Source organism: Scomber scombrus, chromosome 1, assembly GCF_963691925.1.
Source record: "Scomber scombrus chromosome 1, fScoSco1.1, whole genome shotgun sequence".
Classification (NCBI taxonomy): Eukaryota; Metazoa; Chordata; class Actinopteri; order Scombriformes; family Scombridae; genus Scomber; species Scomber scombrus.
The window spans coordinates 14,418,836-14,444,976 of NC_084970.1; the positions used below are offsets into that span (position 1 = coordinate 14,418,836).

Consider the following 26,141-nt stretch of genomic DNA (forward strand, 5'->3'; position numbering starts at 1 on the left):
CGTAATGGCCTCCCAGCTTGCCTCCCTGCATTCCGCCACCAGGTCTGCATACTTGGCCCGCTTCCATTCGTTGGCAGCCTCTATACCTTCCTCCCACGGGACAGTGAGCTCCACCAGCAGGACCGAACTGTGAGCCTCTGACCACATGACTAGGTCGGCCGGAGCGATGTTTCAACAATCTCACTGGGGAACTGGAGCTGTTTCCCCAGGTCGACCCTCATGGTCCACTCACTGCCGGGTGAGAGGAGTTTTGCTGTATTTCTCTGCCGGGGGGGGTTGATGTTCTCTCCAGCCCTTGCGAACAGGATGGGATGTCTCACTGGAGTGGAAGGTCTGCTGTTTGCCTCCTGTCTGCACGACTCTGCCACCTCTGCCATTTTCCTCGGCACAAGATCGTGTCGCCACCTGTATCTGCCTTGGGACAACGCTTTCTTGCAGCCCGACAGGATGTGCTGGAAGCTAGCATTGATCTTGTTGCACAGGGGACAGGTCTCTTCAGCACCGAACCATTGGTGGAGGTTTCGGGGGCAAAGGTAGGGTGTCGTATGTGGATCTGATCAGGAAACTGAGCCTCGCTTGGGGGATCTTCCACAGGTCAGACCAAGACATGGGCCTGTCTGTGACTCCTTCCCATGACGTCCAACCTCCTTGCCAGCTCTGAGACACCGCATTGATGTTGAGGCGTTCCTGCTCAGTCCTCGCCACTTCTGCCACCACCATGGCTTTCCGCTCTTCCTTGGAGGCCTTCGACCAGAACAAGGGGGTCTCGCCCCTTCCAAGGCCTGCTCGACCCTCCTGGACTCTGCCGACTACCTCAAGGTGCACAATGAACGAGTTTGCCAGCCTGTCCATCTTGCTTGCCACTGAGGATGTCGCTCATCTTCAGAGGCCACATCACTCTTGGGTACAGTATGAACTGGTAACTCCATACTTTATACTTGCTGGGGAGCTGGCTCTGGTTGATCTTAGCCAGGCTGTCTGCGATTTGCTTCCTCACCGTCTCCCCCATTTGCCTGTCAGAGAGCTCTGCTGTATAGGTTCGGCCCAGGCTATGGACGGGTTTACTCGCCAACAACGGGATCTCCTCACGGCCTGAGACAAAGATGGTGTGATCGCTTCTGACCCCTTTCCTGAGGGACAGACTGCACGATTTGGAGGGTTTGATCTTCATCCTTGCCCAACCCACAAGCTTGTCAATCCTCTTCAGCAGTCTTGATGTGCATGCTGCTGTCTGGAGAATGGTGGTGATGTTCGCCATGTAGCCTCTCTCTGGTGGTAGCCTTTGACCTGATAGCAGTTTCACTCCTCCGACCATCTCCGTTGCCCCAATGAGGATGATCTCGAAGGCTGCAATGAACAGGATGGGAGAGATCCCATGGCGATGCCCACTTCCAGCTGTTACCAGCCTTTGGTGAAGTCCTGATGGGTGCAGCACATCCGGAGGTGTTTGAAGTACTTGGCTACCAGGGCTCTGATGCAGACAGGGACGTGGAAGAAGTCCAAGGCAAACTCGATGAGTTGGTGGGGGACAGACCCGTATGCGTTGGCAAGGTCCAGCCACACAACGTGCAAGTCACCTCTCTCTCTCTTTGCACTCTGGATTTGCTCCCATATCACCGCTGAGTGCTCCACGCACCCTGGGAAGCTGGGCACGCCTGCCTTCTGGCAGCTGGTGTCAATGTACACATTGCTTGTGAGGTAGCTGGTCAGCCTCTTGGCCAGGATGGAGAAAAAGATCTTCCCCTCAACGTTCAGGAGAGTGATGCTCCTTAACTGGCTGATGGAACTGGAGTTCGGCTCCTTCGGGATGAAAACTGTGACATGTCTTTGCCATTCTGATGGGATGACTTGGTTCTTTCAAGCCACTCTCAGGAGGTTCCAAAGGTGCTTCAGGACCCCTGGACAGTACTTGTACAGTTTGTATGGAATCCCGTTGGGGCCTGGGGCTGAGGCTGCTCTCGCCTTTCGGACTACGCCTGCTACCTCGCTGAGTTTGGGAAGAGCAGCGTAGAAAGGGGAGGCTGGTGGAGCTGGGCGGGGAACATAGCCAAGCGATCCCAGCGGAGTTGACTTCGCCGGGTCACTGTACTGCTCCCTAATGTGAATCTCCAGCTCTGATCTTGAGATCTCCAGCTTCCCACTTCTCTTGTTCTCCAGCAGTTGTCTTGCATGCTTGAAAGGATTTTTGAAGAAGTTACTCCTCTCTTTCTCCTTCCACCTTCTGCACTTGCGAATGCGCTCTGCCCTCCGCAGGCTGGCAAGGCTCTTCTTCACTTCCTCCCACAGTGGCTTCAGGCCCTCCCTCTCCTCTTCGCTTGCCTTCCTCCATTGCTTTCGGAGCTGTCGCTGCCTCTTCACCAGCTGTTCGATCTCTCTCTCCCTCCTCCCATTCTGCTTTGGGCCAGAACTCTGCGTCTCAGCCTTTACTCCAAACCTGCATCTGCACTCCTTGTACAGGATGTCTCCTATGGCGTTCAGCTTGGTTTCCACCTGACCACACAGTGAATGCTCCAGGATGACACTGAGGTCCTTGTCCAGCTGCTGCCAAACTGCGATCTCATTTGCTTTTGGCCATTTGACTGGCTGCCTCCGCCCAGGTTCTTTCCTCTCTGTTCTCTGGCCTGGCTCCTGGTTGATGGCGTTTGTTGGTGTTCTGGGTGTGTTTTTCTCGGTGCCACTCTCAGAGGCATAGGTGTCCGCTGAGGGCCCTCCTGTGTCCTCCACCTGCCTTCCCTCAGCAACGTTGGATCCCTCGGGTACTGTGGTTTGCACCTGGCTTTGGGTTCCTTTTGTCTGACCTGCAGTTGCAGTGCAATGTTGTTGCTGGCTTTCAACTCCACACCTCTTCCTTCCCTGGTGGATCCTTAATCCTCTGAAAGTGGTCACCTTCTCCCACCCACACCTGCATCTTCTCATGAAGGAGTAGTTAAATATTTTCAGAAATTCACTTTCTTGCCCAAAGTTAGATGAAAAGAATGATACCACTATCATACATGTCCTTTAAGTATGAAGCTACAGCCAGCAGCTGGTCAGCATAGCTTAGCCTTGCTAGCCTTGTTCTGTTCAACAGTAACAATATCCTCATTAACCAAAAATTAATCTGTTCATTTAATCTGTACTAACATTAAAGTGTAAAAATGACAATTTAACATCATTATAGGTGGTTATGTGTCAGCTTTTTCTTGGTTGGGACTAGTAACCTTCCTGGAGTCCAAGCTGGTAGTCTACTAGAAACTGGTTGTGGCCAAAAAACTGTCCTTTTTACCCAGCGAGTAAACAAATTAGATATAGAGTGTTAATTTGTGAACTTTGGAGGTGCTGTTAGGTGGACTAGTGTTGAATTCTTGGCAAGAAACTGAATGTCCAATTCTTCTTTTAAGACTATAGTAAAGGATCGGATTACTTCTTTCACCACTAACAGTAATACAGTGTGTTACACTAAACATTTTTAAAACCCACAAATATAATCATAACTGGAACAGTTAAGATTAAAGCAGACTTGACTTTTGAACAGTCTTAGAGGAATTAATTAATTGCAACACTTGTGGTCAGGTCCTTTGCTTGGTTATGTGGGTGGTTTAATATTTTCTCTTTGTATGCATGAACTGTGTGTGTCTATGTGTATGTGTGGGTTTGTTTACAGTCAGTGTGCATGTTTTTGGTGGATATGTATGCTCCAGCCACCTCTCTGCGGCAGGATTACCTCATGTCAGACACGTGAGGCTGAGACACAGCAGGGGTAGCCTGATTGCTCTCAGGAACAGTGGGGTCAAGAATGCATTCATTTCATCACCACGGAGACGGGGGTGTTGTAAGGGGGATGGGCTGCCTGAGCCAACCAGAGGGCTGCTTGAGTCACATATGACAACTGAACTGTTGAACCCGCCCCCAAGATGGAGTCCTACCAGACATGCTCCACGGCTTTAGTAAAATCTGATTAGTGTGGTTTTCAGGACTAGACATGGTTTACAAAGCTTTCTTATCACTGCGCCTCTTCTGTTTTGACCTAAACAACAATGTCTATCATGTGTTGGAACAAATATCTTGCTATTTATTAATTAGTAGTGATTTATTGGGCTAATAGAACAAACAGGACTGTCTATCATTCTGTGTTAAAAACAGATCTAGAAACTCTGCACCACAGTCGTATCCCACTCTGCCTCTGGTGTGGCCTCGGACTGCCACTGGCTAAAGTAAAGGGCAGACAATGTGGAACAGTTGTCAGATTCCATGATTTTTTACCTGCATAAATGAGTCATCATTTCATGTATACTGTATAGAGATTTAGTAATATATAATAGGCTGTCATGATGTTTTTTATATGACCAAACAACCAGATGCGTCGAACAGTAAAGTTTTACAAATTGTATATGTATGCATCATTTCAAGCACATCCATCATCATATATCAAATATACAAACATTTTTGCATCTGTGTGTGTAAATACATAATGTAAACAGAAATGTTTTCCCCCACTGGAAGTGAAGATATCTTTCACTCTCTGTTAATTGATTAGGCTTGTAATGAAACTCCTGATAGCATAAATGCCTACATAACAAGTAGACTGAGGTTTCATGAGGTTTGTTTGTGTTTGCATTGATCATAAAAATGTAGCAAAATGGACATAAAGGAACCTAAATTAAATGTTACTCTCAGCAAACACATCCACTTTGTACAATGACAATAAAGACTTTCTATTCTATAAAGTATTTCAGTTCAAGAAAACACTGCTGTTACTACTTATGCAAAAGTGGAACCACCATAAGAACAACAAACATATTAATATTTTAAATTATTAAGATATTACCATATCTTGACAGAAAGCAAATATAAACAGAAGAACAAAAGACTGGCAACAATCAACCTCAGTTAAAGTTTTACTTTGGGCAAATATAATCTTAAAGAGGTGGAGGAGGAAATGAGGAGGTGTTGCCTGAGCCCACAGAGCCACTCACAGCCCCCGGCATGGTGGTGCTGTTATGTAATAGTCTTACTCTGGTGTAATGTGCCATAAGTTCCTATGTGGGCTTGAGGTCATGCGGAGAGATATGAGCTGTTGATGTAGCACATGGTCATACTGCACACACAGACAAATACTTTATATGTGCAGAGCCAGCATACACAGTGAGAAGTGAATGTATAAGGCACACACTGAATCTCACAAATGCAAACACAAACAGTATGGGCATGTTATTTGACCGCAATGTTCTTAATGATACTGTCAGGTTTTTTGAGAAAGCAACTAAAGACCCTTTGACTAGGGAGATGGTTCATCCCTGAAAATCTCCTTCTCCACACTTGCCTTCATATCAAAGTTTGTCCACCACCATTATTCTCAGTAAGATTTAAGCACTTTTTACATTTTTTTTTTTACCAGGGACCAGCTGTCATTGGGGCTGCCATCCTCACTGTGAATGCTGAAGCCTTGATCTTGCTCTTCCATGTGTATCATGAGTCCATGCCACACTATTCACAATCCAAAGCTGCTGTACGCACTCTTCTGTGAATTATGTTGTCAGATCATGGCAGGAAATCTGATTGGTCCAAGCAACAGTCCACCACTGTCAGAGGAGACCAGTCAGAATATCTTCCGAAAAAAAGGCATATGTTAAGCTGGAAAGAAAAGCTAAAAAGCTCTGAGACATATCTGTTTGTGATAGTTGTTCAACTTTTTCCTGGTCCACTTTCTTTAAAATATTTGATGACTTTGAGACAACTACTTCTTGATATGCAGAGGACTGCTGTTTAGACTGTACTAACTCTGAAAATGTTTTCAAGAAGATGCAAACCCTCGAGGCCCAGTGTCCCAGGACTTTAAAAATCTGTGGGACAGTTTTCGTACTAAGTAACTGGTGCTTCATCAACATGCATTGCGTGTTTTAGACTAAAATTACCAAGTGGTTCTGGGAAAGGCGAACTAGGACGAAATCTGAGAGGATCCAGAGTGACCCCTCTGCTGCTTCAGGTGCCTGTCTGGTGCCTCCATGTCCCCACCCTTTTGCTGTTGCCACACGTGGCCCAGCAAACACTTACACATGATTAACCTTCATTAAATTCCTGGGGACTTAACTAACTTTAACCATAAGCACTACATGTCTAACCTTACCCTAACCCTAACCTTAACCAAACTGTAAACCTAAAATGTAATGAGTTACATTATGGTGCCCTGCTTATCTGCATGCAGCCTTTCTACACACGTTTGTTTGTGTTGTATGTGATCAGCAAGTCCTTAAGTCACATCGCATCACAAACACCAACAGAGCTTCCATGTGAGGACAGAGGGAGCATCTGAGGGCAGCAATGAGGCTCAGAGGGGTCAAATTTGCCACTCGACTCCCTTACCTTGTGATACTTAAGCTAACAGCCATTTGGACTGTTTAGGTTCTGTATCCACTTTGCAGTCTCATCTCCAGAACACTCAGCTGCTACAGGCAGATTTATCACAGTGGAGAACAGAGCTCCCCTCGAACAGGGCAATACTCGCAATACTTACTGTAGACTTAATACTGTTTCAGCCAGGCTACCTCATACATTATAGACCCAAGCTATTGTGTTATGTTGCACTTGTAAGTCACAAAAGAAAACATGTATGCTTGGCAGTCCACGTTAGATGGTTATGTTTGAGCTACATGATTGGTGTTAACAGCCATAAAATATGATTTTGATTTTTTTTAAAAATAGTAAATGTCAAATCCACTCTTGAATTTAGTTTGCTAACAGCCAGGGTTCTGTTGAGTTCCATATAAACACAAACACACATTGAGAATGTCTGTACATTTATACAAATAAAAGCATTTAAAACTGTACATTGTGAAATGCAGACAAAAAACAGTGGATTTGTATTTCTGCAACAGCTACAAATAACATCATCATACAGTACATAGCATAAAACATTAATAACATCTTTACCAACAAAATGTTCGACATCACAACAGAGAAACAGCTCCGGGATTCTTTTTCTTGTAAATGCAGTAGATAAGTACTTTTTACATAATACAAATCTGACAAAATATATTCAAAATATGTAAAAACATACATGCAAAACAAACCTCTACAAAAACTGCCCTATAAAAATGTCTGTTGCATACCATTGCACACAAATGATTGTGTCTACTCTTAACAAAGCTCATATTGTGTGTACCTGCAAGTAGGTTTACAGAACACTGAAATATTGCAACAAGAAATTACACACAGCTAAACCGGCACACACATATCAATACAAATACAAATGCAGCACCTCCAATACAATGACTTTCTTCAAAGGATATAAATGTTTTTTTGATTCCATTTCCATTTTGCTTACAAATGCCCATCTCAAATATACAGTAAATTGAGATACTGCTTCAGGCCCTTTTTTGACAAATGAATTCTTCAAACTTTTTGACATCGCACTACTTTAGAACTAGATAATGAGTGTTTTTAATTTCACACAATTCTAACACATTAGCTATTGGAACCACCCTCTGATAAAGTTAGTGTTGAATGAATTAGTATACAAATCACGGCAAATGTAAACAAAACTCTTCTGAAACATCCTTAACGTTTCATTGACAATCTTTTGTGAACTTACAGGAGAATCATGACTAAATACATAAAATAAACATTTAGCTAAATGATTTCCTGCTGTTTCCTTGGCATTTTCATAGATCGTGACCTTTTCAAGATAAATGTGTCCATCTTGATTTTGGCAGCCTAAACCTAGAGACCTCCGCTCCAAATCATATTTGTGAGTGTGTGTGTGTTAAAGTAATGGTCTAGGTTTCATAATCTCTTCACAACGTTTCCTTTGGATATCACGGGGGTCGGTAATATGCACATTATAGCAACCTACTGTCTTTTGTATATCATGCATTGTCCATTCAAAATCCATTATAGTGTGTACTGTCATATACACCACAAGACATCTTCTTGTACATTTCTTTGGCAGTAAAGTGATTTCAATCCTGGCCGTGAAACATTGTAGCTCACTGTATACATGTGTTCCAGTCATATATGTTTCCCTGTCAGGAAGAAGAGCGGTCTGTCTTCCTTGGCATTGGCAGTCTGGAATTCGTCACTAAGTCTGAATCTCCACTCCTCCTCCAGCTCCAGCCTGCCCACCGTCTGCCTCAAGGAGCTACGATCTGCACTAATCACACACAGAGTCGCACCTACAGGGAGATAGAGAGGAGGCAGGGGGATAGAGACTTTAACTATGACAAATAAAAATGACTTTAAAATGCAATAATCACCATAAACAAAAGATCAGGGTTCACTGTTAGTGTTTTTTCCAGAGTTTCTCAAAATTAAGATAACATATTGCATGTACTTTTCCTCATACTCCAGTCCCACAAATTATCGATCTTCAGTTTTCATCAAACTATTTGTACTTCACCCATTGTATTCATCTACAAAGGTGAGACACATTGAAAGCCTTTATTCCTGTGTTGTGCCATTATGCCATTTCCTCCCTGTAGAGACATGTAGCACTTTCAGGCATTCAGACTCAGACTTAAGAATGGCTGCACACAGTATCACCTCCTAAGTGTCACCTACAACATACATACAACATTTTTATTGTCTGTATTTTTTCCTGCCTTCGTACCTTTGAGGAAAGTGAACTTCTTGAGGAACCCAGGAGTCACAAAGGAGTCGGCAAAACAGAGGAGAAGGCCACTGAACAGCAGCCCTGTGTTGCTGATGTTGACAGAGTGAGGTCTTGAACTCACAAAACACACCGTAACCTGCAGGGCAGAGGCAGGATGAGTGTGACATGCTGTATACGCTGTTTGTTGGCATATAAGGGAGAGGGTGCATCACGGTACACCTGATGCATGTGCACATACAGCAAAATTACAGTAGCTTTCCTGCATTTGAAGCTCAACTCAAAACAAATTGTTAAATAACTGTCAATGATGTGTTTTAACATGACAACAAAATTAATTTAAGATTTCAAGTTTAATTAAGTTTTTGTCGATGTCAGCCTGTGTAAGGAGGTGGATAATCTACCAATAAAGAGGCTGTGGTTTTGTGACCATCTGTTTTCTTTGTATTTATGCCCATATCAAGGTCAAGTTTGTGTGTGTGTGCATGCATGTATCTACCTCAGGTCCCAGGTTGAGGAAACAGTCCACAGACAACACAGGGTGTGTGTAGTTTTTGGTGCTTAGTGGAAACAGCTTCTGGCTGGTGTGTTGGAGGTATTTTTCCAGGAGGAGCTGGGCTGGCGTAGCCAAGAAAAGGTGCTTGCTGTCTGGGGCACAAATGTACTGCGAGGGCCCCACTGAGGTGGGAACATCTGTCATCTGGAGAAATTTAATGTTTTGTTTAATGTGGGGGAAGCACACAGTTAATTATTGGCTGATACTGTCATTCACATCCATAATGAAAGATGAAATGGTAGAACAAATGAGACACCCACCATCTAGTCAGAGTAAAAAATGTAAATATTTGTATTTAAATTACTTGCAATGACAATAAAGATTTGTAAATCCCAATAAAATGTCTGTTGTGGTCGATGATTAGGTTAAATACATTTTCCATGTGGCTAAAAAGCATAAAATTGTAACCTATTTTGAAGTCTGAAGCCACAACAACTATTACCTCTTGTTTTACTCACACTTTTATTGGTACCAAAAAATTTATTTTCTTGAGCAACAATTGATTATTTGTTATAATATCATGGATCAATTATAAGAAGCATGTATAATCTGCATCTATTCTATTTTTTTACGTGAAATTTAGACTAATTCAGAAAGAAGATTTTTTTATACCTACAGTATTTAGCTGCTGAGGTGGTTATAAGTTATCCTTTTTTTCTTTATTCTGCTCCATAACAAGCACTGTGAGTGATATATGGTTCTATTTCAATATTTCTTCAGCCTCTACCTTTGTCTTGATGATAAATGTTCTGTATCCTCCTATGGCAATCTGCTTCTTCATGACACTGAAGTTGTTAAACCGGCATACGAGCAGTCCAGCACTGTGTAGTCTCAGGGTGAAGTCAACATCGTGACAGGTGAAGCGGTTCTGGTCATACTGGACGTTCTGACTCCGGTCGACATTGAGGAGGAGGAAATCATGAAGGTGACCTCTGGAGAAAGGCTCCTTTTGTTTATTACCTGGATGAAAGAAAAAAAATAGACTTTATTTCAAAACAAAATGTTTAAATAATTTTTTCAAGATGCATAAAGTAGCAAACTATCGAAAATCGAAGTCAAAATTATTTTAAAATCTTTTTAAAGGTTACATTTTCCTCTTTCATGTCATTCTGTCAGCCTAAGCTTATTCCAAAGTTGATAGATGCAAAATGAAAAGCTATGCTATCCCTTATCTTGAAGCTCTACATTACTGGTTATCTAAGGCACTGCTCATGGTGGTTGAAAGATCTGAGATATAGCTTCGAGCCTGAACTTGTAAAATTAAAAAAAAAATCTTTACACTCTAAAGGGTAAACATGTAACCTCTAAGATGAAGACATAACAAGCTGTGTTTACAGCTGGGGCATCTACTACATCTGGAGTATGAAAACACATCAAAATTTGCCTGACCTGCGAGACCACGACTGCTCCACTTCCTGATTCCACAAAGTCCGTAGTGTGCCAGGTCTGGACAGGCCTCCATGTGCTGTAAAACCTGCTTCAGTGAAACAGCGTGCTCCACTGGACTACTAACAAGAGCAAAGAGTAGCAATGTTAAAACCAACTCATAAAGTGGCATATCACATATTGTTACTTCTGATATAAGCAACAGCTATTTTGTCGTTCACTATGATTCATATACTGTAAATAATTGGCATGTATGTACTTGCGTGCGTCGAGGTCCACTGCATTCCACATCACACACGAGTCATCAGCCAGGATGATGAAGGGCCAGACATCACCTGCTGGGCCCCCTCCCTCCAACCGTCGACTGCGCTCCAGCTCCAAGTTGTGATACGACAGTTCTTTAATCAGGAAGTGAGCTGCACCTGCAAGAGGACCAGTTATTAAGGTGATGGACTATGAAAAAACTGTGGATATTATAATTTGAGTATATGTGATGCAACAACAGTAGCGTAAAAAGACCTATTCCAGCTCCATTGAAGACTGTAGGCAGCACCAGCATGATGTGGTTGGGCCAGTACTTCTTGTAGACGGCCATTTCATACTCTTTGACCACCAGGATATGTAGATGTGAGGCTCCATCCATTGCATGGTACAGGTTAAACAGACCATGCTCATGACGGCCGGTGGTTGGGGTGAAGATTGGACTCTTGATACTGTCTGGACTCTGGGAAAGTGGAAAATAAATAAATTAACCATAATAATTCATAGTGTAACTGCTTAGAACATTTACTATATTCATCACAATGACCCATTGTTAGCAGTGGCAAAACTCCAACTTTTAGAGAACTACAGCTAAACCATCAATGAAGTTTGAATTTTTCATGAATGATTAATTTTTATCAAGACTTAAGACTATTAATCTTTGTCATAGCTTGCAGGCTGGTTTCTTAAATGATGTCTGGGGCTACTAGGCCAGAGTAATCCATTTTTTCCATAGGGATCATTTGAGGCATAATCTATCATGTAGCCCCACCTAGTGGTGCAAAAGAGTGCTGCACTGTGGTCATGCAGTTTGCAAATCACTGCTTTAATGCAATAGTCATGTGTTGAGATATATATAGTATGTGCCTGCAATTTTTAATTAAATTTAGATGTCTGTATAAAACAAAAGACTTACCCAATCCGAAGTGAGGGGCAGCCGCATGCTCTCCAGTTGGCCTCCAGGTTGGCTGAAGCTGAAGTAGTGCTCTTTAGACTTTGGGATGATGAAATAGAGCTGGATCTCTTCTCCAAGCAGCAGATGAGTGAATGTGAAGGCATGCAGTGTTGACTCATACATCTAAGTTGTGATTAAAGAAGACAGGATTGCCTTTAACATTTACATTTCAAAAGCAGCTTAAGAGTAATTTATCACATCGTGGGTTTGTGTGTTGTTGACCTGGTATCTGGGGTTGAAGCCCAAGTACTGGTGACACTGTTCACAGTGGTGATAGGTGTTGTATGCTGCATATTTAGACAGCTTGATCCTAGATGTCCGCCTACGTAGGTATACATCCTCCTGCCGCACAGGGTTTCCTGGTGATGACAACACAATTTAGGACAACAGCACAATATACTTGTATTTCTAAGGAAACAACTGATATTTGGTCGAAATTAGTAAGTGCACATGGTTGTGAATTGTGTGTTAGTATATTGGCTTGTGTGTCACTGTCTGTATTTGACTGACCGTGCCTACCGTCAGCACCAGGTTTATATCCAGGACAGTAGACTGTGCTGATGTCATCATATTTGGGGTCATGGATCGTGTAGTCAAAGGGCATTGTCCTTATAATGTCCGGGTTTGGCCAGGAGGCATTGGGTGGGTTGTATTGCACCCCCTCTGCCTGGGTACCTAAATACACAACACATGTACAAGCAGATGCCTTACACATGACGTGACAGCACTGTGAAGACTGAAGATTCAAATCTGGTTTATACGCAGCCTTAACGAAATCCTGCGAAATACGATCAAATGATCCTGACAGCAATAGATTTTGAGACCATTGTTACTCTTATTTACATGGTGTACATGAGAAGTGGTGGGTACTGCTGCTAATATACTAACTGAAGTTTATGTCCTCTTCATCATAGATATCCACCTCCATCAGCCTGATCAGCATCCGAGACAAAATACCCAGGAAGTGCAGGTACGCTCCTGTCTTACCCACCTGACAAGGACATTAGATCAAAAGGAAAAGAATATAAATGTATAGCACCAGCAAGGCAAAGAAGTTAGGTTTTAGTACAAGAAAAAGAGAAAGTCATAAAGTACCTGTGGGGGTCCACTGAGCAGCAGTCTACGAGGGTGAAAATTGTCACTTCGTCCCTCAGTGCGATTGCTGCTATCCATGTGGAAAGAGCGGGGGACTGTCCACTGGCGATAATACAGTGACTGTTCTGTACATGTCATCATCTTACTCAGCAAGGGCCTACACATAAGAGATATTGTTTATGGTTAGATTTCTCCTAACAAGACTTTCGTCATGAGATTTTTTAAAGAAACATTGAGTGAAAAGATGAGAACAGAATAATGGATCGCTTTACTAAAACAGACAGGATGAACTTAAAGGTTAAAAGTTATCATACTAACTGAACTCTAACACCCTAGTTTTTCTGTTCATAACATTACTAGTCAGTGATATATTTCTGCTTTAGTAAATAACAATGCCACGAGGACTTGAACAATGAGATGAACCCTCTGCTTACATTAAAACAAAATGTTCATTAGACTCATATGAACAATTTGAATGTACAGTTCTCAAACATTCATCACAATGTTGAATTGTACAGCTAAAGGCACAACCTTTCATTGGTACTAGTCATTGCAGTTTTACAAAGTGTTAGCATCTTCTGGGCAGAACCATGACTTTTAACTGGTTAATCATCAGCTTTTTATTTGTCATATATTATATATGTGATATGAGATATAGGCCTACTGGAGTATAACAATATGTGGTCTACCTGAAGCTGCTTGCCCATGTGACAGACATGTGTGGCAGGAATGAGGTACATCGTGGAAGCCCGCTGCTGTCACTGGCTGTGATAATGTCATAGAGAGCGCGAGGAAGGAGAACAGAAGGCGGGCGACTCACTCCCCGTGCCCAGGAACAGCTTAGATGAGGAGAAGAGGCTCGGGGGGACAAGGAGCCAGAGGAGGTGGATTTGGAGGGTTGACGACGAGAATGGGCAGGTGGCAGCGGTTGAGTATGAGGGTGTGATATTTGCATCTGTGAGAGGGACTGGTGTTGGGAGAGTGTTTGCAAGTGAGGTTGGGAATTTGTTTGAGATGATGGCTGATTTTGACTTTGGGGCTGGGAAACTGGTGGGGCTTGGGTATAACTTTGCATTTGAGTCTGGGTTTGGTGGTGAAGTGGGGGTTGAGGATATGAAAAAGACTGAGATGAAGGCTGGGGCTGAAGTTGAGTCTGGGTCTGTGAAGGAGACTGGATGGTGTCCATTGTGTTTTTCTGGACATTTGGAGAGGTGTTACTCTGGGCAGGGAAGGGATCTAACACTCCATTGTCTGGGCATGACTGATGCGGCTGGCTGGATGAAAGAGGGGAGTCCCCTGGAAACAAAAGAAATAGACAGAAATAAGAAAAAGACTTACTACATCAATACATTTGCTATTTTTGTTTAATAAATTACAAACCAAATCACTTGAGACCTCCCTTCAAACTGAAACGATTAATTATTCCTTAAAACATTGACTAATCACTGTTGTTATCATTATTATCTCACCATTCTCCTGCCCCTCCTCCTCCTCATTGTCAGTGCTGCTGAGTTTTTCTGCGTCACTCTCCAGCAGGTCACTTCCTGGCCCCTGGTTGTGTGGGGGTCGTGACTCTGCCCTCACCAGGTAAGCAGCTAGTCCTAGCTCTTGTTCAAGTGTGGTACGATGAAGATAGGAGCAGCTTATCACACGAAGGTCACAGTACTTCAGTGACCTGAGGGTAGAATTCATTTCATAGGATAAATTTAAGATGACCTTAATTACCTCTTAAGTAATTTGTCTTGAAAGATAAAAAAAGTGTTTAAAGTGGAAAATGGAAACTGATGACGGTCCCATAATTCCTGTTTTAACTAGAAGATTTTGTGTTTAAGTCATTTTTGTTCTTAGTGTGCCTACCTGGGCAATGATTCTCCTAGCGGTTCAGCTCCCGACAGGATCAGGATGCAGGGAAGAGCTTCCAGCTCCAGGTAGGTATGAGGAACCCAGTCAGCATCTTGGATTTTTAGCCATGTCTGCATGACACATACAAGCACATAAAGCCTACATTTTACACAAAGGCTCTGTAGATTAAACACAAAGGTAAAATGGATAGGAAGTTTTTGTTAATAAGTTTAACTGCTCCCCCACCTTGATCTGATCAGTAAAGCTTTGTCCAATATTCAGAGCTTGGCTGGGGTTCCCCAGTATGATTTCAAAATTTTCTTCCAGACCCAGCTGCCTCCTCACTCTGGACAGCCGTCTGTGGGCCCAAGCTGCCAGAGCCAAAGAGGGGATCCGCAGCAGGACCATGTGACCGTGGTGGGCGGGGCATTGCTGGGCAGCAGTGAGTAGTGATTGTACAATCTCCAGGGTCTCCACAGAGGTGTGTTTGTGGAGATTGTGGGAGCCGCTGATTTTGCCAGATGCAGCCATCAGAGCTACGCAGTAGTGTTGGATCAGAACTGTAGTCCGGATCACAGCACTGTGCAGCTTAGGGAACCTTCAAGAGACAGAAAGAGAGATCGTAAGGGTCTCTTGCTGCACTTTTTGTGAAAGCCTGCAAGTAATTTAAATTCAATTATAATGTGTTGTGTGTTTCTATAGAATGTGTTTGTGTGTGCATACCTCTCTTCCAAGGCAGATACCATGCTTTCAAAAGAGGAATCATAACGCATAAGAGGCAGGCTGCTTCCTGAACGGGTCGAATCTAAAAGCTCTGACACACCAAAGTACCGCGTTCTCTCGTGATACAGGTCCACATCCTACACACAAACAAACACACAATGTTGTAGATGCGCACAAACTCAAGTAATTCAAGTGCCAACTCTCAGAGTGTGTATCTCACACAGACTTCTGTCTTACATTACTGAATGCAGAAGGCCAGTGGATCTCATTGTAAGGGCTGATGCGGGTGTACTGCGTCTGCAGAGCGAAGGGGAAGGATGTGACGTGGAGAATCAGGATGTTCGGAGCATCTCTGACCTGTCTGGAGTTTAAAAGCTGGTCTACCAGACCCAAACCACCGTCTGAGCTACTGTAGGATGCACTGAGTGACAGAAAGAAACAGAGACAGGCAGATTGCTTTATAATGCAACGTGTATTGATCAAAGTCAATAGTAAAAAGTCAAAACATCACTTCTACTCTGTTTCACTTTTTCCCTTTCACACACACCTGCTAATGTCCCAGTGAGCATGGTCATGGACCAGGATGTAAAGAGTATAAGAGTTGCTGTGTGCTTCCTCAATGAGGCTGTCAATGCGCGCCTGTGCGCTCTGATCCATCTTGACCACATAACGCACAGCGTCCCGCTGAGACACACACTCCTGGTCTAAACCCCCAAGCTCCTGAAGGACACCTTAAATACACAAAGAGAGAGAGGGTAGTACAGAACAACATTCAAACACATCCTGTTTATAAGCAAATACACATTCAAGAACTATTGCTTTTATGTATTTTGCTAGCCTTTCAAAAAGAGAGACAGCAGGAATTCAAAAAAAGAAGATGCTGAGAAAAAAAGGAGTCATTTTACTAACCAGAGCTCCAGAGGTGGAGAACAGTTTGTTGAAATGTGACCTCGGAGGGTGGGACGAGGATGAGGAAGCTGACCCTGTCAAAGGAGCCAAGGTCCAAGTTCTGTGTGCTTGAGTCTGCTATGGCACAAACATGGGACAGCAGCTTTCTGGCTACGGCAAGCTGGATTGGTCGAACTTCACGCCACTCAACGGAGTATTCTACATTCACAAATATACAATATAATAAGACATAAATTAACATTATTGTCTGATCCCAGCTGTGCACGTTTGCTAACAAATGATAGAACAATCATCTAGGCAGAAAATACATGCAGAGTAATCTAAGGCTGGACATGTTTACAGCAAGAGAAAAAGAATATATATAATAACTCTACCCAGGAAGAGTGTAGCTGTAAGATCAAATAAACACAGAACATAAGTAAGATCAAATCAAATAGAGGTTTGAAAACTGAAAATTTGAAACCCTGAATCATCATAGCTTGAAATGTGTAGCTCAAATGTATAAAAAGTATGGATTATAACTGTATTTCATGACATCTTAAATAACAAAGGAACAACACGGAAATGACAATGACAGAGGCAATTTTTAGCAACTCTGTTGTGTGAGGATACAGAGAATGCTCAAACATGAAAATATTTTGATATTAATCTTGTCCAGGCAGTTAACATTCAAAGGGTATTTTGCCAATGTTGTAAGCAAAATAATTACATTCCATATACTGTAAACACTTTAACCTGTGTCAGTCTGTGTCTCACCTGAACAGGAGTCTTTCGGACTTGGTGCTTCTTTAGGACTGGGTGAGTCTTTTGAACACTGTGTATGTGAATCCTTTGGACTATGTGTGTTTTTGAGACTCCTCTCTTCAGCTGATTCTTGACTGCTGGATAAAGGAGATGGCTGGTTGCTGTCAACAGTGGCGCTATCCAGGAGGGAATCCATATCCCCATCTGAGAAACAGAAGTCACACAACATGTTGAACTATTACGTCAAACAGACATTAATATACCTACACTACACATGTAAATTATAACTCAAGACCCATAAATCAAAAAGCAGACAGTCAGACACACCTTGTCCGAGGGAATTGCAGTAGTGGATGAGTTCCTGGGCAACACCAGTAGAGAGCTGGTGGTTGATTTCTCTCAGACCCTCACTGGGAGAGTACATACTCTCTGCCAAGGCACGACACTGGTGTTTACCTGTAGCACAAATACACACAAATACACTGAATTAAAATATGGTTTACCATTCTAGCTAAATTCTAAACATCTTTAATTACACTATCACATTAAAACATAATTCTATGGAAAAAAGAGCCCCTACCTGTGACTACCACACAGGATTGTGTTTCCTTTCCTGGTGCAGTTACAATGATGACTACGTAGCTGGTGTTTTCAAGCCGTCCTTCCATTAACCTGCTCAACGTTTGTTGAAGGCCTTGAGCCAAAGATGTGATCTGCTCCCCTAATACCACCACACCCTCTCCACAGGACGATGCAGCCAGCTGGGCGAGCCAAGGGAGCTGGCTAGGGGTCAGTGGTTGCTGGCTCTGGGGAGGTAAGGAGAGATGCTGGGGCAGCCCAGGCACGGTGGAGGGGGTCTGGAGACAAAGAGGATAAGATATTTGTTCATTTATTAAGTCTTAACCTGTCTTGTCATCAATATTTTTTCCTATATGTTGCAGTAACAGGGCAGATATGACTGTGTAGACATAATGGAGTAATGCTTTCTTTGGTGCTATAAGGTGGGAGTTGGGAAATAGCACATAAATCAATGCTTCTAAATTACAGGAATATACATTTTACTTGGTAATGTGTTTGCTTATATTAATTTTAATTTTACATCTATTTTTCTCAAACTCACCTCTAAGCCATAGTGCCTCCCTTGGGAGACTGGTGTTTGAGGCTGTTGATACTGTCTGATTTCACTGAGGTGGGACTCCCTCCATGACCTCATGAATATCTGCTCCAAGTCTTCAATCAGGGGCACTTGGTCAGGACCTTTAAAAAATGATTTGTTCATTGACTGATTAATTACTGTTTACTCTGTCTGCTCCCTAGTGGCCATTATGAGGTACAGCAAGGATACCAGTAAGGATCGACTACTTTACCCATACAATCCTGCTGAACTACGTACTTAACTAAAGATTTAAACTGACCCAGCTGAACAAGGTAGTAGACAGTAAGTAGAATCTGCATCTCAGTCGACAGTGGCTGAATGGGTGATGGTCCATAGTGCTGGTAGACTCTGGGGAGTGTCTGGGAGCTCAGGTAACAACTCTGGAGAAGAGAACTGACGAGCACTTCACTGACATTGCCAGTCAGCTGAGGAAGAAGGCCATGACCTGTGTAAGTGAAAGGCAGTGAGATAAAGAATGAACACATAGAGGTGGTCATTCCAGATGTCAAGTGTCCTTGAACAAGACACTGAAACTCAAATAACTCACAATGTATTTGTATGGGGAAAATATAGGTAAGAAAATGAAATGTGGGTGGCTGATGGTGAGATGGAAACACACAATTACACTGGACAGACAGTTTGATCAGACTGTGGTGTAAATTAAAAAATCAAACACAAAAAATAATGCAGACATCTTTGTCTGAGTCATTAAGGCTGTAACCTGTTGTCTTTATGATAGGTAAAAATGTATTTAATGAATAATGGATATGAATATATTTAATCATGACCTACGATACATTTTATTTGGCTGTTCACAGGTGTATTGTATTTGTTTTAATTACTGCACCAGAGTCTTACGCTGCAACAAACCAAAATAGAGACCAATTGTTGTGCAGGATCAGGTGGTGGGAAACTGCAGTGCTGATTATTCCCAATGAAGAGAGGGATAATAGAAGGGATAGGAAAATGTGATCGGAGGCACAAAGAGCTGCCAGAGAGGAGGAAAAGACAGGAAATGACTAGATGTGTTGCTGGTGAAGTGAAGGGCAGATACATGATGAATAAGAAGGGGAAACAGAGAAAGAAGCTAAAGTTAAAAGTACATACTCTTATTACAAGAAGTGCTTGAGGGCATAGAGGATGGAAAGGGAAAGGTGGATGAGTTGACAGGTTATACAAAGAGGTGAAAAGGTTGGAGGGAAGGGGATGAGGAGGGTGGAGAAGCCAAGAAACAGCCTCAGGAGCTGGCTGACCTCTAACCTGTGAGGAGAGCCAAGTTAAAATGGCTATCTGTTTGACGGGTTACTGAATACCTCGCCTGTTCACCTGTTCAACCCTGTCAGCGGGAAGAAAATGATCGCCATAACCAGCTTGTCTATAATAACTACCACTGATTAGTTGGTCAGCTCCCACACAGGTGTAGTCTACAATGTGCTGTAGGGTGGTGGTGCAGTCACTATATGTGTGTGTGAGTGTGCATTGTGCCATCATATATATGCCATCACATATGCGATTACTATAATTGGTTGCCTGACCTTTGAAGATGACAGGTTGCAGTCCGCAGGTGTGTAGCAGCTGATTGGGTACTGTTACAGACAGCCCTGGGGGAGAGAGTGGTGTTAAGGACCCCTGCGAGGAACTCAGTGGAACTGCAGTCTCTGGATGGGTGAGAAAGCACAAAATATTTTTAAATTTACACATACACACATGCAAACATATCAAGCAGCACATAACTGTCTTATTGATACATTAATATTACCCACATCTGTAACATTTTAATTTAAGTACTCTTATATAGCATTAAAGCAGTATAAATAGTTAATAATTGGTTTATAACACACTGCAAAGTAGTTGTTAATAGATGTAAGTGTTTATTAAAGTATTTGTTAACAACTATAACCACTCCTGTGAGCAGACATAAATGGTCGCTGGTGTATAAATAGGTACCAAATGACAATATAACACAGTTGTAATATATAAAATATGTCTTCATAGGAAAAGTTATAATTGTTGACAAATACTGTACTTAACTGAATGCTTAAAATGTTATATTCGTACAACTATGTTATAGTGTGTTATAAATCACTTATTACATGTTTGTATACTGCTTAAAAATGCTGAACAGGGGGACTTAAAATAAGGTGATACCAATAAATACCACCACATATTTCATATGTTTCCCCTTTTATCATTTATCTCCCCTTTCTACCTGATCTGGATCCATTTGTGGCAGCAGAGGACACAGATAATGTAGGTAAGGCTGATGAAGATGGTAGTGTCTTTACAGTGCTCTCTGGCAGACTGTTGGCAGATGACTCCGGTGACCAACCCTTGTGCCTCTTTTTGGGGGGTCCAGCATTTGTATGGGGGCCTGGAAAAGAAGACCACATTGCTTATTTACTTAAACTTTGGCATTCATAGTTTTAATGTTTACAATGTGGGGAAATGAAGAAATAAAATCATTTTTATACATTATCATGAAAGTATTCACATTTGTTTTTTTCTTTGTTAAGCGATGTTGCTGTCCCTTCTTTAATATTGAAATTGCAATTTCATCTGTTGAGTAGACTTTTCCACAAACCAGTTTGCTTTAGGAACAGTTTTACCTTGCAGAAGAGTTTTTAAAAAATTGTAATAACCCACAAATCAGCAAAAAATAGACTACATACTTGATTAGAATCAATTTCTGTTAATACAGTAATGCAAAACAGTTGTATTGTAGTCATGCATTAACCCTGTCTCTTCCTCTTCCTCTCAACTGTCTGTTGAAATGCAGTAATGACGACTGGAGACACATAAAAGGTCCACTAGTTAAAGGAGCCATGAAAAAAACCCCAACATCAACAGGAAGGAAGCTTTTCATTCAGCGGGAAAGTAGGAAAAGAGACGAGACAGAGAATTTTTACAACCCTGGTTTATAGAGGTGACAGACTGAGGGAGAAGGACACAGAAGAGAGAAAGGGAGGGAGAACTTTAGTGCCCCAAGTGTTGGCAAATGAAAGCAGGAGAAACAAAAGAATACCCCCAACAAACAATGCAGCTGCCTGGCTCCTGTATGGCAAGGGTGTTATAACACACACACACACACACACACACACACACACACACACACACACACACACACACACACACACACACACACACACACACACACACACACACACACACACACACACACACACACACACACACACACACACACACACACACACACACACACACACACACACACACACACACACACACACACACACACACACACACACACACAAACACACACACTTTAGGCTGCTGTTAGTGGGACCTCTCCCTTTCAGAGGTGTGAAGAAACCCAGGGGAGGAGCTTAATGACAACAGACACACCACGTTTACATGCACAGAAGAAGCCAAATCATAGAGCAAAATCAGGTTAAAGCAGAGATGTAATGACTCTGCAACATATTAGTTTAGCTGCAACACATCACAAAAACTGCATACGTCTGATAACTTTAAATACCCTAGTTTACATGCAGTTAGCCATATTTTTGAAGAACAATGGTCAATTTCATGAATGATGTAAGTTAAAATTGAGAACATATTTTGTGGTATTTAGAACTGTTGTTTCATGGTTTATAAAACTGAGCTCATGTCCCTTTGTGTAAAAAATGAAAGAGTAAAATGTATGACAGTGTTGTCTAGAGAAGGTGGAACAAAATGCATGCTTAATATAAAGCCATGCAGATTATAATATTATTATTATAACAAGAATGTTTCTAGGCCTAAGCTTGCCAGTGCAACTTTTATGGAAAACTGAGAAAGGACCAATTTCAAAACATTTCATATGTAAATTTGGTTGTTACTAAAACTAGAAGTTCACTGCCATAATTGAAAAAAGGTTTCAGTTTTTCAGATTACCCACATATCCTTCTGGAGATGAAGTCATCAGTGTGCGCACACAGTACCTGTAGCTGAGGGTCTCCCAGGCCCTGATTGATTTAAAGGCGGCTGGGCAATGGAGGGAACGGCATGGTTGCCATTTATCAGTGAGTGGGGGACATCAGCGATTTGCGGCAGACCAATTGGGTCTACATGTGATGATGCTGCATACGAAGATAGACAAAAATGTATGAATAACATTACCTACTGGGACTTTTTTGTTGCACACTGTTACACATGAGTGTATGGTGTGTGTTACCTGTGTAGCTGCCAGGTGTGTGTGATGGGTGAGTTAAAGCCAGGTTTGGTGGCTGTTCATCTGATGTCACATGACCTTCTGAGGGGTTGGACCCTATCTGTCTCATTCTGCCATCTGAAACATACACAGAGACACACAAAGCAATTTAATATCCAGAGAGACAGACACTTGTCTTCCTAGTAGCTAACTTATTTCATTGTTTCTTGTGTGTGTGCATACATAGATAGAGGCCATTCCAAAAAGCAAGTTTACAAACTGGTTAACTCTGCTGAGTAAAGCAAGAAGACCAAAGTCATACACTCATAACTCAGAAAAGCTGCTTCTTGAAACAGGCTTCAAGGCTGTTCTAAGTAATACTAGGAAACTCCTGAGTTTTATAAACAGTAATAGTAATAACTCAAGAGCTGACCTGGAACAGAGGAGAAACACTGCTTGCCTGGAAAGTAAGGAATTCATATTATATTACATGTGAACACTAAATTAATGGAAACTTTCTCTTTTCAGGCCAATATACGCTTCTCAGACAAAAATAAGGGCCCATAAGTTATTCTGTTTTTGGAAATGAGTCAAAGCGAGTTATCCAATCTGCAAAACATTACTATCTGGAACCCACATTTCAGCTGTGTTTGACTTTGGCCTCACACTGCTTTGCTTGGGTATTAAAAGGTGAACACAGGTTTCTATAACAACGAATATTGACCTCATGGTAGTATGCACTTTGTACTCACAGAGTTAGCAAAGCATAAGCCCTTGTCGCATGGCAACATACTTTTTTGCCAGGAAGAAAATGCTTAATTTTTGAGCATACTGTGTATTTCAGACTTCTTAATATCAAAACTTTGACAGGCTTGGAAAAAGAGGGTCTTAAGAGATGTCTTACAAGATAGTATTCTTTACATTTATGACAACCAAGCTCTGACCTCTTACATACTATACACTAAGACTTGACCCTTACCCTTCCAAACAATGGGAGTAAAAAATTAAGAATTAAGCAGAAACATTAAGAGGATACAATATCTAAAAGGTTAGTATCCTTTCACCAGTGGTGTCCTTTCACATGAGCATGATTTAATGGGTTAGCTGCAGGCTGTGGCCTCTGTGTAAACTCACTAATCTCAACTTTCACCTGTCCTTAAGACTTTACTACCTGTCCATCTGGTCAGACATGATACATATTTGGAGATAGAGGCCTTAATCCTAAAACACGCACTAAACTTGTGAATTCTTCCTCTCAACTTAAAACTTTTTGTGCATATTTTTGCTTTTCTGCTCCACATTGATTATACAACAGGAACATGCCTGCATTCATTTCTCAGAGACAAAAATGTTTTATTATTATTTACTTACTGGAAATAATGCCACAATGTGTATGATCAACACCTGATTTTCACCACCATCTCTCAGCAATAACAGCATACTGTACCTGCCAGCCTTTTAGTTAAATAACTCCTCCATAGAGTCAATATTTTTCATTTGCAATATCTAATTTGAATTGAATGAAGCATAGTGTTAAAGAGTGATAACATAACACACTGGCTAGTAGTGGTACCACAGCATGTGAAAAAGGAGCACTTAATTTTCTGTTCCCAGTAATTAATTTTCTCTGTTGGTCCACCAGAATTTCATATAGGCTCACCACATTTTCATTCAAGCAAAAATCCAAAACAACATCTGTGTTTGAAAAACATCTAGAATCAGAAAATCACATCAGTTGCTAGGTACAACACATGTATCCATCCCTGCCACTCTTACCATGTCCCCTCCAGCAGATGGGAGCTCCTTTGACCAACACGCCCTGGTTGTTTCGGTACAGATGGTACTTTAAGTGCTTCTGTTTCTTGGGCTGGGTGCTGAGCTTCAGGTTAATGTGGTTTGAGAACTCTGTGAAATAGCGGAACCCTTTCTCTCCACAGCCCATACAATTCCCTGAGAAACCTGAAGGGAGCACACATATAAAAATGTATCATCACAATTGCATGATTGATGATGTAACCCTATAGTAACTGAAAAATGAAACAAGGATGTTTTTTCAGCCCTGAAAGTTGTGTAAGTCTTCTGCCTCACCCAGCAGAGCGTTGCGACCCCGTTCATCCGGCAGGAAGCGGCGGTCCACAGCGCACACCAGCAGGGTTTCAGGGAGGGAGGGGGACTTTACCCCAACTAGCATAAACCCAGGGGGAACATCTAGGGAATCTGATGCCAGCGACGACAGACGCAGGTCCCTGCCTGCCTGACAGAAGCCTGTGGGGAGAATAAGACAAGAATGAAACAGTTACAGAATTTTCACAAAATGATCTGGTAGTAATGTCCTATATGGTGCTTTTCTTTGACATTTACAGTAGCCCTTGGTTAAGCATAAAGAAGAAGAGCGCTACTATGAACTTTTCTGCTGCTCGTTCACCCTTTGTTGTCATTGGGATTTCTTGTATAGGTTAATTACATTTTATGTTCCCAACTAAAACCTTCCTTTAGTGCACCTGGCACGACCCTAAAGAACAAATCTGTACACATTCTGCTAAACCAGGAGAATGTACAATCAACCACACTTCTCCGTCATTCGGATGATGCACATGCATAAAGGAGGTGACTGATTACATGCATAATGTGCCATTTATCACTGGGAAACTGCACATCCAGGTTAGCAAGTATGCTTGAAGATGCAAATCCCTTGGTACCAATTATGACTGAAATGAGGTGTAAAATATGAGCAAATCTGGCCCTGTACATATGTGTACAAACCGTCAGTGGTGCAGCATCCCTCAGGTGGAGGTTTCATCTGATAGGGTATTGGAGGGCTGTTAGATTCTGAGCCATCTTCATCATCCTCATCATCATTTTCTGTTCGGCCTGTTGGAGATATACCAGAAAAAACATTGTAAAGAAAAAATTGTTTAAAAAACAATTGTTTCGTTGTCCTGATATTTTGGTTAATTCAAAAGCAATCTGAGACACAGAGTTTACAGGACATATTTTCAGGAAAATTAATAACTCTTGTTGAAACCATTAACTATGGTACTTCTATGCAACCCACCATCATGTGCCAATGACTGCTCACTCTCCAGATACAGCTGAGAGAAGACAGGCCGTGGCACTATGGTGTTGGACCTCAGTGATGCCTCAATGGAGTTATGAAGGACCTCCTCAAAGCGTGTAGTCCGCAGCTGGCCTGCATAGGAGTTCCCCATTGCTGTTCTGAAAAACACAGTGAATTTGTATTAAATACTTGTGTTAGATAGTTAAAGTGACAGCAATTTGTTTTTGTTTAAATTAACCATATACCAAGTACTCATTGTGTTTTAGAGTCCAATTTATCTTTTAGTTCAGTCAAAGCCAGATTTACCAATCTTTCCATTTTACAAACATTTAGTTTTTAAGCTAGTGTTGATTTTAGTTTTGAAGCAACAAGCACAAACTGAACCTATCCCAGCAATATATGATCATTAATATGAAGCAAAGCAGGTAATGATAGAAGAAAATACAAAACACTAAAAAAGATTATGTATTCAATGAAAAACAGTCTGCTGTTTATATCTGTTGAATCCTTCTGAGAATGAAAATACATGCACTGGTTCATATTGTTGGGCCAAAAGCACACACATACAGGCACATGGACACATGCACACTCATGCACAGATGAACAGTGAAATCCAGAGACACACTTAGACTCTACCCACACTGAAAAAACACATACACAGTCCCGCCACACACACATAAACAGTGGTTACTATTGGATGGCATCTGTCCAGACAGCATGCC

At 42.0% G+C, this 26,141-nt stretch overlaps 1 protein-coding gene across 1 annotated transcript; it reads right to left on the bottom strand.

Moving 5' to 3' along the window:
* Window positions 1-7,636: 7,636 nt before the first annotated feature.
* Window positions 7,637-25,570, bottom strand: greb1 (growth regulating estrogen receptor binding 1). The gene is made up of 33 exons (XM_062443909.1): window positions 25,417-25,570; window positions 25,125-25,232; window positions 24,450-24,626; window positions 24,138-24,320; window positions 22,386-22,499; window positions 22,153-22,290; window positions 20,421-20,582; window positions 19,747-19,869; window positions 18,471-18,656; window positions 18,176-18,312; window positions 17,636-17,912; window positions 17,383-17,511; window positions 17,068-17,259; window positions 16,312-16,509; window positions 15,950-16,133; window positions 15,640-15,823; window positions 15,403-15,539; window positions 14,926-15,277; window positions 14,695-14,810; window positions 14,307-14,512; window positions 13,527-14,133; window positions 12,838-12,994; window positions 12,631-12,733; window positions 12,262-12,417; window positions 11,965-12,101; window positions 11,704-11,865; window positions 11,046-11,250; window positions 10,786-10,948; window positions 10,530-10,648; window positions 9,868-10,100; window positions 9,084-9,284; window positions 8,585-8,723; window positions 7,637-8,150 (listed from the first exon to the last, which is right to left on the bottom strand). Exons 1-33 carry the CDS (start codon window positions 25,568-25,570, stop codon window positions 7,987-7,989), a joined length of 6,003 nt encoding a protein of 2,000 aa, XP_062299893.1. The 3' UTR covers window positions 7,637-7,986.
* Window positions 25,571-26,141: the final 571 nt, after the last annotated feature.

Coding starts and splice junctions, on each gene's coding strand:
- greb1 (XM_062443909.1), bottom strand. CDS start 25,570: ATGGGGAACTCCTATGCAGGCCAGCTGCGGACTACACGCTTTGAGGAG. Junction 12,995..13,526: donor ACATGGGCAAGCAGCTTCAG/GTAGACCACATA, acceptor TCTTATGTGTAG/GCCCTTGCTGAGTAAGATGA. Junction 10,949..11,045: donor CTTCAATGGAGCTGGAATAG/GTCTTTTTACGC, acceptor GTCCTCTTGCAG/GTGCAGCTCACTTCCTGATT.